This window comes from Sebastes umbrosus, chromosome 10 (genome assembly GCF_015220745.1).
Source record: "Sebastes umbrosus isolate fSebUmb1 chromosome 10, fSebUmb1.pri, whole genome shotgun sequence".
Classification (NCBI taxonomy): Eukaryota; Metazoa; Chordata; class Actinopteri; order Perciformes; family Sebastidae; genus Sebastes; species Sebastes umbrosus.
In genome coordinates this window covers 23,191,545-23,204,528 of record NC_051278.1, presented here as the reverse complement: position 1 = coordinate 23,204,528, position 12,984 = coordinate 23,191,545, and the positions used below count along the sequence as shown (strand labels likewise).

The 12,984-nt window shown below is 42.7% G+C and overlaps 1 protein-coding gene across 3 annotated transcripts in view; it reads right to left on the bottom strand.

Moving 5' to 3' along the window:
* LOC119496000 (cGMP-dependent protein kinase 1) overlaps window positions 1-12,519 on the bottom strand; it is a 114,103-nt gene extending 101,584 nt beyond the window's left edge. Inside the window, exon 1 of one of the 3 annotated variants that reach the window (XM_037782996.1) lies at window positions 11,782-12,519. In XM_037782996.1, the coding sequence (XP_037638924.1) occupies window positions 11,782-12,041 (260 nt within the window). In that variant the 5' untranslated portion in view covers window positions 12,042-12,519. Of the gene's footprint in view, window positions 1-1,503; window positions 1,925-6,320; window positions 7,138-11,781 lie in introns of those variants that run through there. The other 2 variants (XM_037782995.1, XM_037782997.1) reach the window with 2 other exon arrangements.
* Window positions 12,520-12,984: the final 465 nt, after the last annotated feature.

Below are 12,984 nucleotides of genomic sequence, written 5' to 3'. Positions count from 1 at the left end.
TATTGACTTTTGCCAGTAAACTTTAACCTACTGTTGAAATGGAAATATAAACAGCTCATTGCGATACACATTAGCATTCAGCTAGACAAAACTGACATTCTGGTAAGGGTAAGCAGTCAGTGTCAACAAAAGTAGAACAAAACAGAGATTTGTATATAAGAAACATTTCCAGGGTTGACTGACATGGTGAAAAAATAACATTTTGGTGGCGTTGGCCAATTTACTGACACAATAATTAGGTTTAGAAGCATGAATGAAGTGTTTTGGGTGAGTTATGACCTTTTGCAGACATGCAATAGAGTTGTGATGTTCCATCAAACAGTTGTGACAATTGCACTTACAGTTTAGAGAATGTTAGGTCTCAAAAATGAGCCAAAGTGATTGAGGAAATCTGTAAATTCATGTACTGAACACTATACGTGTCTGTTCTTTTAAAACAGCAACTACAAATCCCTGTGCACATTCATCTGTAATGTGAGGTAATGTTTTATAGTCAGTATTCTCCTGAGGAGCTTATTGAACTTTTAAGGTCAAAGGAATACGTCTCCATCAAATCTTGAGACACATTATCAAATCTGAACTGCTTCAGATGAAAAACTGTGACAGATGCACTGAAAAGCAGCGATCATAGCTGGCACGTACATTTTCAACCTTGGCCAGCAATTACAGATGATAATTTTTACACCATCAGCTGACTGATTAGTTTTGGTTTGGTTCTCAAAATAGCGTATGAAGATATCAAAAAACAAGGTTCTCATAATGTGTGCTTTGTATTTAACAGTCTGGTGGATTTTCAGTTAAGGTTTCAAGGCCAATAGCTCTGCTTTTACTCTGACAGCAGTCATATTCGTGGATGAAAGTAAGGAGCTAAATTACTAAAGACCAACATTAGCTATAATCTATTGGGAAAACACATTAGTTTCTTAAATTATTTATACATTATTATATATTATAAATGCAAACACTGGATTGATTGGCTACTATTCTCAGTGACAGGTCAGAAATCCTGGTAACGTTACAGTATATTGAATTTTCGCCATGTAGTTACATGCCACTGTACAGAAGTTAGATTTTCAGACAATGTCTTCCTATGGCAGCATCATTATCCCAGACTTCCAGGTCATATGTGGACATGTCTTTTTTTAGCGTTTACTCTGGGGAACTCTTCCTCATGTTTGACAATTTACAGGCATGAGAAAGATGAAAGAGGCAGTGGGGTAACAAGCATCCAAAGCAGGGGTCTACAACCCTTTTTTTCCTCTGAGAGTTAGCGTTAATTTGACAACATCAAAGTGGCCGAGAGCTACTCATAGCACCAAGTTGTAACGTAAACGTTACATCACCATTATCAGACATAATTCATGACTTCATTTTATGGTCCTTTTTGTGTTTCGTTAGGATGTGCGTCACTAAACGAAGCCTCTGTTGCTGCGTTGGTCTTCTTCATCAGTTTGTTGAACACAGACTGTTTGTCTACTTAAGCGTTGTTTTCAGCTCATTTACCTTCTCTGTCTGTAGACTGCTAACGTTAGTAGCCATCAATATACTGCTAACAACCTGAAAAGTCCCATGAAAAGCTGCTGTGAAATCGGTGAAGTGACACTCGACGTTATGTCTTTTACTGACTGAGACTTATTTACATTCGTGAAAATATAACGTTGTTACATTCCTCGTGAAAATAGTATAATTTTTTGCCTTTTATTAGCCCGGCTATATTCCGCGGTCATTGTCAAATCTGATGTGCGCTTGCTAGCCTGTTAACGTCGCCTAACGTTGCCATGGATGTATTAGAATGTTGCTGCATCACTGATGTAACCAAACTGACAGCAGCGGTTAATTGACAGCTGATTGGCAGATACTCATGTTGCGTCAGAAGGGGGCGGGATGTCTGTGGATTTGATTGGCTAGAAATTTAAACAAGGTTTACAAAGTGCCGAAGGTTACGATATTGTAACCCTAGCTCTATAAGCACAGGTGGAGCCCTCTACTGGACTTAATGGGTACATTCCACATGGCATACTTTTTCTTTTTACCTTTTATTTCATACTGCAGCTGCCCTTACAAAGTATGTACTGTTGCATACAATTGGGACTAATGGTGGCTTCAAATGGGGTCATGTTTACCGTGTTCACCAAGAGAGTCCATATGAACGTCCCCCTCTTGTGGTATTCACAACCTCGTCAGTGGAAAGTCTCACGAGTTCACGAGTTGTGACGTGTTTGTTGATGTTGTCAGAAATGACAGAGGCCATGGAAGTTAATTTTTTGGTGAATAATAAGATAATATATTGTAATTTATTCTTTATTTTTTTACTTCATTATTTTATAATTGGTCTTAGCAAAATGTTGATATTCCCAATAGCCTCATTTTTTTCCTCTTTCATTATGCCTTTGCATTTACTGCATTATGTTACCTACTTGCTAGCTTGCTAAACTGTTAACCTCTGTGGCTTCAGGACTCCGACAGTAACGTTTATATTGCCGTTGTTTAGCAGCGATGTTCTCAAGACTTAACCACTTGAACACTTAGCATATCGTGTACACGACTTCCCATGTTGTAAACACGAGTTCACCAGTTTCATTTGAAGGCACCAATAATACTTTGTCATGACATTGCGCCTTGAACTTTGAACCTCTTGCTCATATATCCGCTGAGCAGAGGATTGTGGGTCAGAGTAGCCGGAAAAGCATGACCGACTAGAGGTTAGTCGCCGCTGCCCACCTACTTCTTTATAACCTAGACTGCCACAGCGGAGCAGTAGGGGGCCTCAGCCAACCCAGGTAGTACGTAACTGGGTAAAGCCATGGCCTTACCCTGCAGGGGTCAAAGAGACAAGCAGCAGACACACTGCACACCACATTCCACATACAGACAGGGTGTCGACCACGACGTCGCCGTACATATGTCCTCGACACTCACCCCACCACAGCCACTGCCACGCTGCATGTAGAGTGTGCGGGTTGGGAGATGCACTCACAAAGTCATCCCGCCAGCCGTTTCTTGGATAGGACTTTACCAGCCACAACATCCCCAAAGCACACAAACAGCTGTTCAGTGCGTCTGAAGGGGTCCGTGCGTTCAATATAACATGCCAACGCATGAACTGAGCAAAGCAGATGTAACTTTGCTTCCCCATCTCCCACATGTTGTGGAAGGGTGGAAGCATCCAGCTGTTTAACTCTCGACCTGAAAGAACCCCTTAAGCTCTTGGGGACAAAGGAGGGATTTGGTCTGAGGGTAGCCTAGCTGCGGTTGCCATAAAGGAGCAAGCAACTGGGGTGATCCCACCACTGCTGGCAGCTGAACACCACTCTCTGCGTGGTCTGCGCAGAAGCACTAGAAGCAGGCGTCCTGAATGAGTGACTGATGAGGCCGGGATATGACGGGCACTGACGAGGTTCTTGAAGCGAAGCGACTCCATCCGTAGAAATGAGCAGTTAGGCAAATTGCCATTCACTAAAGAGATAAAGGATGGCAGACAGCGGAGTGTGCAGCCTTATATACTGTGGGGTTTACACGTATTCAGGTACATCCTGATTGGCAGGCTATGCTTATGTAAATTTGTGAGTTAGAACTTAGTGTTATCAATACATATTTTTTTAACCTTTAGTGAGCCACTCATAGGCAGGTAGTGTGCTACTTGTAGCTCACAGGTTGGAGACCTCTGATCCAAAGTCTCAGGATTTTCTTTGAAAAAACGAGCACAGCAACCTGGATGATCCAAAGGTTCCTTGTTAGATTTTTTTTTTTTTATTCCGCCCTTTTGTGTCAGAACAAGTCACTCCTGGGAATTGAGTAGAGAAGACTGAAGGGTTGCACCTATTTTGGAATTCATGTCCCGCAATCTATGTTCTTCAAACCTCCTTCTTTTTACAGCACAGACGGCGCACGGAGGAGACGATGATTTAGACTTATTGTCGGCTGCTCTCATTAGATTCAGGGAGTAAACCTTAATAAAGGTGTAAAGTGCCTGTCTGGACTGTGATGATGATGCTTTGTGAGTTAATGATGCTTTACAATGGGCTCAATCTTATGCATTTTATGTTATCAGAACTCTGCATATAATTAACTCAACGAACACGAGCAAATTGGAAATCCATTATTTTCTAAGGTCGACCTCCAGCAGTCCTCTGGAAATGTGTCTCATTGACCTGCTTTCTTGTGTCTACTCCCAGAAGACTTCTGGCCTTCTCAACCCCGATCTGAACCCCCCCGACTTGAGCCTCCGATAGCAACGTCCTCTAACCAGACCCCTATGAAAACATCTGCCTTCCTCTCCTTTGTGAGGATGATATATTTGCCTTCATCCACTAGCGAACTTTGAGGCTGACCAAGTTCAGCCTTCCTTAAAAGGAGAAAATATGCTCTTTTAGGAGGAAAAAAGGAAGAGGGGTGGCAGAAAAGTGGGAGAGGCTAAGAGAAATAAGAGCCAGACAGAGGGAGAGGGATGGTGTGAGGAACGCTCTGTGGGTCTTGTAAAGAAGATAAAGTGGGTGAGAATGAGAGAAAAAATCTAAACATTTAGCCAAACCCAACAGGGCATTACTTCAATAATCAAAACAAAACGAAAACGTAATGGAGCTGTTTTTATCCCATGAGGGAAATTGCGTACTCTATTCAAAAGAAAAAAGAAATCCATTCTCAATCGAGCAACAAGAGTTTCACAAAAACAAAATTCAAATGAATCGCTCTAGAACTTTTGTAAATCGCTCAAACACAGACGCCCCAAACAAACCGAGTAACGCTAATAAAGCTGTACTAATAAGAGAACAGAGATATCGAGCAAAATGTCATTCCGGGTGAAAAGGTGTGGCAAACACTCGGCAGAACATGTAAGCTGTAGTTGAGAGTCTTTGATGGAAGATCAAACAACCTCTTAGAAAGAAGCAGTTCATTTGCAATTCAATCATGACATTTTCTTTCAGTTTCCCAGTGGGTATTATCATCAGTCAAAATCTTCATGGGTTGTCGGAAAATTGTCAAAATGCAGGACAAAGTCGATGTTTTGTTGCAAAAGCCTGATAATAAGAAACTTCCCATCAAGGTCTCACTAAAAGCCTCTTTGTTAAATCACTTAATGGAAATAGGCATATACAGTAAAAGCTTACTATCATAATGAAATGGTCACTGTATTTTGTTTTCCTCATCTGCCATTCCAAGCCACTGTCCAGCAAGACAAAGAAACCAAAATCACAAGAAAAAGAAGTGTGCTTACTGAGCTGCTGACAGGTATAACAAAGACTAATGGCCTTTTCTCCGCTCAGATAAATAATCCCCGTCATTTTTTGAATCGTCTTTGATGAAATCCTCTGAGCTTTGTTTGTTTGCGTGTCGAGAGAATAATGACATTCATGTCTGACACATCTGATCTCTCTGCAAATTCTCAAAAACGCCAACATGGGGATAGAGATTTAAAAGTAGATAATTATAGCAATACTTTGAATTTGAACGCACCATCTGCTCAATTTAAGTGATCTGACGTCCCTGGTGTGCTTTCCAAAGCTGGATTTAGGTTTGAAAATATATTGATTATATTCAATATGCACATATTTTTTCCAAATGTGCTTTGCAGAAGGAGGAGTAGATGTTCTTCCTGTCCACCAGGGGGGTTATTGATTCATAATACGCAACCTTCAAGTTCAAGCCCTACAGACAGCTGGATTATCTCACAACACAGGGCTATTTTTGTGCTTCAGTCTCAGTTTGAGGACCAGATGTTTGGTTCTGGAGAGAGAGATAGAGAGAGAGAGACAGAGAGGGAGTAGTGCTTGACAGATCATAAGGTAAACATGCACAGAGAGCCTGTTAAGACTGCCTGTCACAGAATCACAGCTTGTATAAAATAGGCACTGGTACATTACACAGAGCTGCCACCATGCACCAGCTCTCTAAACCTATAATTCCCATCACTGGATGACATTTCATTTCTCTCTCATGTTAGGAGCTGTGATCCGGCTTATTGATATTCAGCCTTTTTATCACTGAGCTGCTGATAATCCTATTGATAACTGCCACTAATGACAGGTTCCTGACATTTGTTTTCCCCTAATTTTCATAGTTGACTACACCATTGACTACACCATTTCCCTTATTTCCTGTGTGTGTGTGTGTGTGTGTGTGTGTGATAGTATTGTAGAGAGCACCACCTCATCCATATGTGCCACAGGTGCCATACCTGCTGCGCCACACGTTAACATTACGCACAGGAATCAGAAAGGTGACACAGGGTGAATAAACTCACAATGGAGCAACAGCAGCCAATGCGCAATAGTAACCATCATGATTAAAGGTGATGCGTTTTTGTAATTTTGGACACCTACTGTGGGCTTTTTGGGTAGAAAGGTAGGGTGACATGGCTAAGATCCTGGATGTCGAAGGCAGTAGGTTCGGCCGAAATCGCCTGCCTCTTCGTGCGCTGCTGCTCGTGCAGCTCGCTCTGCTTGACGACCTGCTGGGTTGCCGGTTTGATAACGGATCGGTATTTGTCCAGCTCGGTCTGTAGTTTCTGGATGAGCTCGTCCTTCTGGTCGAGCTCCAGCTCCAGCTCGTCGATGAGCGCGTCTCTCTGCCGCAGCTCCTCGATCTTCTCCTGGAGCGCGTACTGGAGGTCGCGCAAGGTGCCCATTTCCAGTTTGACTGCCGAGGGACTATTCCCCAACAAACCCCAAAAAAAGAAGTTTTATCGAAAGGTATGCAGTCTGGTCTGTATCCCCTCTCCTCTGCCACCACGCTGCTCGTAAACTTTATCCGGCATGAACAGCTTGAGAGGATGCAACCCCTCTGTCTCTCTCCTGAGGGGGGAATCCTCGCCGACGTCCGTCACAACAAGAGGATGATGGGAATTTAAGCGAAGGTATGTTCGGCTGTTGCCGCCAAGGTGAGCACGTAAAGCGTCTCAACCACTATCACGCAAAGTTTACCCTCTCTCTCTTCCCCTCTCTCTCTCTCTCTCTCTCTCTCTCTCCTCCCTCCGTCCTCCGAGTGTGCGTCAGGCTGAGACCCGGAGAGAGCGCATGGAGAGGAGGGCGCCTACAGGAATCTGTGGCACAGTGCAGTCTGCCACTCCAGAGAGACAGAGACACAGAGAGAGAGAGAGAGACAGAGAGAGAGAGAGAGAGAGAGAACTGCTACTTGGAGAAAATAGTGTCATCGCCATAGAAGCTGGAGGATATGTCAGTGCATGTCAGAGCCTGAGAGACAACCACAACACATAATGGATGTAACTCATACTCTGCCTTTTATTTACTCCTCTGCTTCATGTTTTTTTTGTTTTGTTTTTTTTGTTTTTACATTTATCCTTTGATATTGCAATATTGTTATTAATTGTTTTGTATTTGTTTGTTTGTTTTATTGACACAACAAACATGAATTACTTCTTTATTGTTTTCTTACATTTACATGCATTTTTTAAAATATATATATTGTAATTTGCTTAATGAATTGTATATATATGTATATATATATATATATATGTTTTTGTTTTTATATTGCTCTTTTTTTCTTTTTTTTTTATTTATTATTGAATTGACCCTTTGGCAATATTGTTCACCTGAGAGTCATGCCAATAAAGCAAATTGAATTGAATTGAATTGAATTGAATTGAGAGAGAGAGAGAGAGAGAGAGAGAGAGAGAGAGAGAGACGCACTAGTCTCACATGAATAATGAACTCGGTGAGAAAGCCACTGCTCTGAGAAAGCATGTCATCATACCTCAGCAGATCAGACCCTGAGGCTGCTGCTGAGCGCACAAATATAGACGAGCCTTAATGGAAGTTGAAGGTGATGGAAACTTAATGACCCTTTGGTGTTAAAATAAACAACGCGGGGTTTTTTTCATCTACTGGTGGAAATTGGACTTGCATTTATATATTATAATACCCTTTACACTACATGTCAGCATTCAACCATTCACACACACTGATGGCAGAGGCTGCTAAGGTGCCAACTTTGCCCATCAAGATCTAATCTAAATACTCATTCACACACCAATGGCTATGCCTTCGGGAGCAATTTGGGGTTAAATTAAGTGTCTTGCTCAAGGACACGCCGACATGTGACCCGGAGCAGCCGGGGATCGAACCACCGACCTTCTGATTGGGGGACAACCTGCTCTACCATCTGAGCCACAGCCGCCCAGGAGGCTGCATGCGCGTATTGTGTCGGACTATACAAGTGCAGCAATGCTTCAATGCTGTATTTGAACCCAAAATGATGGTTTTACGCATAGGATGCGATGCATTTTTAGTAACAGTGGGAATTCCAGCTTTCCCAAATCCATGTCCATGTCTAGCAATTCTTCATTTTTTGTGCCAGATTCCACAGAGGAGCAAGTGATGGTGCTAAAGGCGAATGTTTTTTTTACAGATTGTCAATCAGCAGCAGCAGCAGACATGAATTCGCCAAAAGATGCTCACGACTCTGCGCATCACATTCCTCCTCACTTAATCTTGTGTTGACTCTGAGCGCTGCTTGCTTGCTGGTGTCTGTCCACATTATCCCAATGAGTCATCTGAAAAGCTCAGCGAACAGCATTTGGCCTCATGCGCTCTGGACACATTCAGAGGATAGGATATAAACTGCCAAGGACAATCATAATAGGATGGGGAGCTACAACTGCGATTACTGTGTGCTGAGAGAGTGGGGAGACAAAAAGCGAGGTGAAGGAGATTTCTTTGGCTGTAAAGGATAAGTGGTTTTTGGTGTGGTGGTAAAAAGCATCTTTTTCCTGACAAAAAGCGTGTAAACAACCTTGGAGAGAGATCTAATAATAGATCTCAGCTGCCCTCTAGTGGTGGGATAAAGCATTAACTCAGGCAAACAACACTAAGGTGGTGGCATCATGCCTTATGTGCTCTCTGCAGACAAACACTTTATCATCCTACAATGTTGTATGTAAATACTGTGGATGACTGAAATAGGTTTGTGCTGTGCGTAATGAACAATTACTTCTGTCGCTGCAAACACAGAAATGTGCTTTAGTCCTGTGTGCAATGAGTGAAAACAAATGCACATCAGCAGCTTAGCAAACAACCTGCTTTCAGACATTACAGAAATAACAATTTGCCTTTTTAAAAAAAAAAAAATACAAACAGGTTTGCTTCCGTTTCACTGCACAGATTGTATGGCCATGTGCAATTAGTCTAGTTGTCCACTGAAGGCCCATTCAACTTATTATGCCTCGCCAGCTGAGTATACGCATAATTTGACCGTTTTCAGAATGAACCCTGGTCCTAAAGAAAGGTTGAGAAGATTGGTATAGCCTCCTTTGACTTGAATGTAGCTTCATTATTTCTCATTCATGACCTCCGTACTTCATTCTCAAGTATCTTTATTCATTTGTCCTCTTTCTGTGGACTTTTGTTGTTTGTTTGAATGCACACTGAGCATCAGTTAATGAGTGCAAATGAGGACCTGCACATGTCTGCAGTATAAATGTAAGCTTTCTGTGAGACTTTAAATGAGATAAAACAACTGTGAGGAACACCTGTTCGGCAAACATTGTCTGTTTAAGTTGTTAGAATAACAGCTTTATACATTTCCCCCCCCCAAAAATATTTGTTTTCTTGTGCTCATCTCTGAATGCAAAGTTTTAATGAAGCCAAGGCAGCCTTTCTCCTCTGAGCCAATTAAAAAACATCATATTTTCTGTTATCTCTTTCAAGGAAGGGCGCAGGGCACAAAGCCCGAGCAGCAGCAGCGAAGGTTTCCTTCATATCAGGAAAATGCAGGTGCCTGGAGACTCTCTCCAGTCCAGTGTTGCATCCCGACATCCACCCATCATCAAAAGGCCCTCCCACTGCCCTTCAAAGCACCTCTGCGCTTTAAATTTCACCTCTCTAACCATCCAGCTCAGCCCTTTTCCTATGCAGATCAATAGAAACAGGATCCGTTGCTCCATGCTGCGGTAATCCGATGAGCGGGGCGGGACGCCGGCTGGTGCCACGTCCTGACTCTAATGGGGGTCACACTGTCTCTGACCCCGCGGAGGCCCGGCGGGTGCGGCACCCAGGTGGACCCCCCCACCCTCCTCCAGATGCATGGCACAGAGAGCAATCCCATCATCTCACCGGTGCTGTTTTTTTGTTTTTACAAATGCAAACAGGTTTACTTCTGTTTCCCTGCACAGATTGTATGGCCATGCAGGGCAATTAGCCTAGTTGTCCACTGAAGGCCCATTCAAGCACTTATTGTGCCTCATCAGCTGAGTATATGCATAATTTGACCATTTTCAGAATGGACCCTGGTCCTAAAGAAAGGTTGAGAATGGATGATTAGTATACTTTGTCTTGAATGTAGCTTGTTAGTCATTATTTCTCAATGAGACCGGGGTCATTCATGACCTCCGTACTTCATTGTAAAGCATTATATTTCATTTTTCTCGCCTCGGGACTCTTTCTGTGAACTTTCGTTTTAGTCAATGCGTGCAAATGAGGACCTGCCGTAACTGTCTGCAGTTAATTAATGCAAATGAAGACTGGATATTGTCTAGCCATCCTAATCAAATGAACCCCGTTGTTTTTTCAAACTTGACATCATAAAGATTCTCAATGGGCCCCTTTGTATTTCCTGTGGCAGTGTTTGTTAAGGCAGTATAGCTGACAGGAAGTAAACTTGGACCAAAGCTGTTGTCCTATAGCAACAGAATGGCACAATGAAGAGGTCTATTGCATTAATTGAGTCAGCACATTGGTTTCTGCAGCCTATATCCTGATGGGAGTGTTATAATAGAAATGGAGGACAAAAGATGAGGACAGGGGGTGTCAAAAGTTTTTGCTGGGAGTAATTACAGCCAAATCAAACTGAATAGACTGAGACAAAGTGATAAAGTATGAGATACTAACTGATTAGGCTACTTTTCAGGTTCAGGTTTGACTTGAAACCCTCAAAATCAGGACAAATGGTGCAGCCATGAAGCTAAAACGAGCACCTAAAGGTGATGAAGGAAGCATATGGTCAAACAAAAAGCGTTTTCTAATGGAGTATTAAATATCCTCAGACATGCACTTCGGGTCCTCAGCGTCCAGCTACTAAAAGCCAATAATGCATCGCACTTCCTCCTGTCTGAGTCCCGTGGGATGGCCGTGATGGATCTGATCAATTAGGAGCTCTTTCTGGAGCTGCGTCATCGGCCAAACCAAGAATGAAAGTGCTCGTCCATTCATGGTCTCCATCTCTCATTTAAAACAAAAAAAGAAAAGGTAGAAAACATGCGGAAAGAAAACGCTTTGTGGAGATGGGACACTACCAACATCAACCTATGCATGTGTGTGTTTTGAGTGCGTAAAGTTATACCATCAACAGATTCAATTTCCAAGCACATTTCTGTTGAGAGAGAGAGAGAGTTGTGCTTCTCAATAACAGATTTAGAGTATATATCACCTATATACTGCATCAATCAGCAAGGCAAGTTAAACCACTATCTCATCTTATCCTCAGTGGATGGGTGGGAACTACAGTACATTCAGGGCAACACCTGAGTCAATCAGCAAACATTTGTGATTCTAAATAAACACTCAGAAAAGATGCACATGGTCTCCATCTCTCATTAAAAAAAAAAAAAAAAAGAAAAGGTAGAAAAGAAAGAAAAAGCTTTGTGGAGATGGGAAACTACCAAGAAACCTGGGCATGTGTGTGTTTTGAGTGCGTAAAGTTACCATCAACAGATTCATTTCTGTTGAGAGAGGCATCCAGGGCAAACATTTTGATTCCAAATAAACACTCATGAAAGATGCACATGGAGCGTGATGGAGCTATAAAGTAACTGCTCAAAAACAGTCTTACCAGTCGGACTTGGCATATTTCCTGAACGCCTGTCTGGACAGGTCCTGGTGCGTCTGCGGCTCCGCGGATATGCCCGGCGCCCTCCGGGTCCTCGGTCCAAGAAGTTGCGAGCTGCTGGGCAAAACAGACTGACATTTGTGCAATTTCCTCTTCAGCTCTTGAATCTCGTCTTCCCGGTCCGCCAGACGCCTCTCCAAGTCCCGTATCCTCTCCTCCTTTAGCAGCAGGATCTTGGCAAAGTCGTCCTCCAGGTCACTCATGGTGGAAACTTTGACCGCGACGATACTATTACGCACAGAAAAAGAAAAGGATAATACTCCCAGTTCGTACAGGTTGTGAAACACGGACAAGAACACCACCCCCCACCCCTCTAAATAACGCGCAGGGTGATGATGCTCTCGAGAAATCCCCTTCACTGTCCACACTTGTTTATTATAGGAGAAAAAGGAGCAAAGCGGTGCTGATAGAGAGACGCTGCACGCTACAGTCCACCTACTAGCCTCCAGGGAGCTGCTGATGATCCTTCATTGAGAAACCAATTACAGCAGCCCTTTTCTCTCCGAGGACGCAAACTGGGCACTAAAAAAGAGCCGAGACAACTCCTGTCCTGTAGTTCACCGCCTCTCTCTCTCTCTCTCTCACACACACACACACTGCAAACACAGAGCCAACAGAGGAAGACGCGCTGCTGCTGCTGCTGCTGCTGCTGCTGTCAAATATTTGTTTACCATCTATATCTGCACAATCTCTTGCCTAGTGTTAAACACCCACATCACCTCTTCGACCTATTGCAAAAAAAAAAATCAATTGTCCCGTACCCTCACTCCTTTTCATAGGACAGTGCATGGACTGGACTGTTTGCAATGGTCACATGGTACATGGTGTAAGCACACACATCAGTGAAGTGAGAGTAATAAGACAAATGGCCTTAATATAGGCTGGAGGTTGCACTACAGTATTGATGTTGGGATTTATTTATTGTATATGTTTATAGGATGATTGCATCTTTTATATATCAATGTGATCCAATTAGGCCTGTCACAATATTAGATTTTTGCTACATGATCGTCATGGCCAAAATAACTCACGATAACGATATTATCATGATATAGAATATTTAAAAACCAAAAAAAAAATCATTAAATTCATCTCAAAAGCAACAGTAGGTAGAATTGGAGATATATGATATATATATATATATAT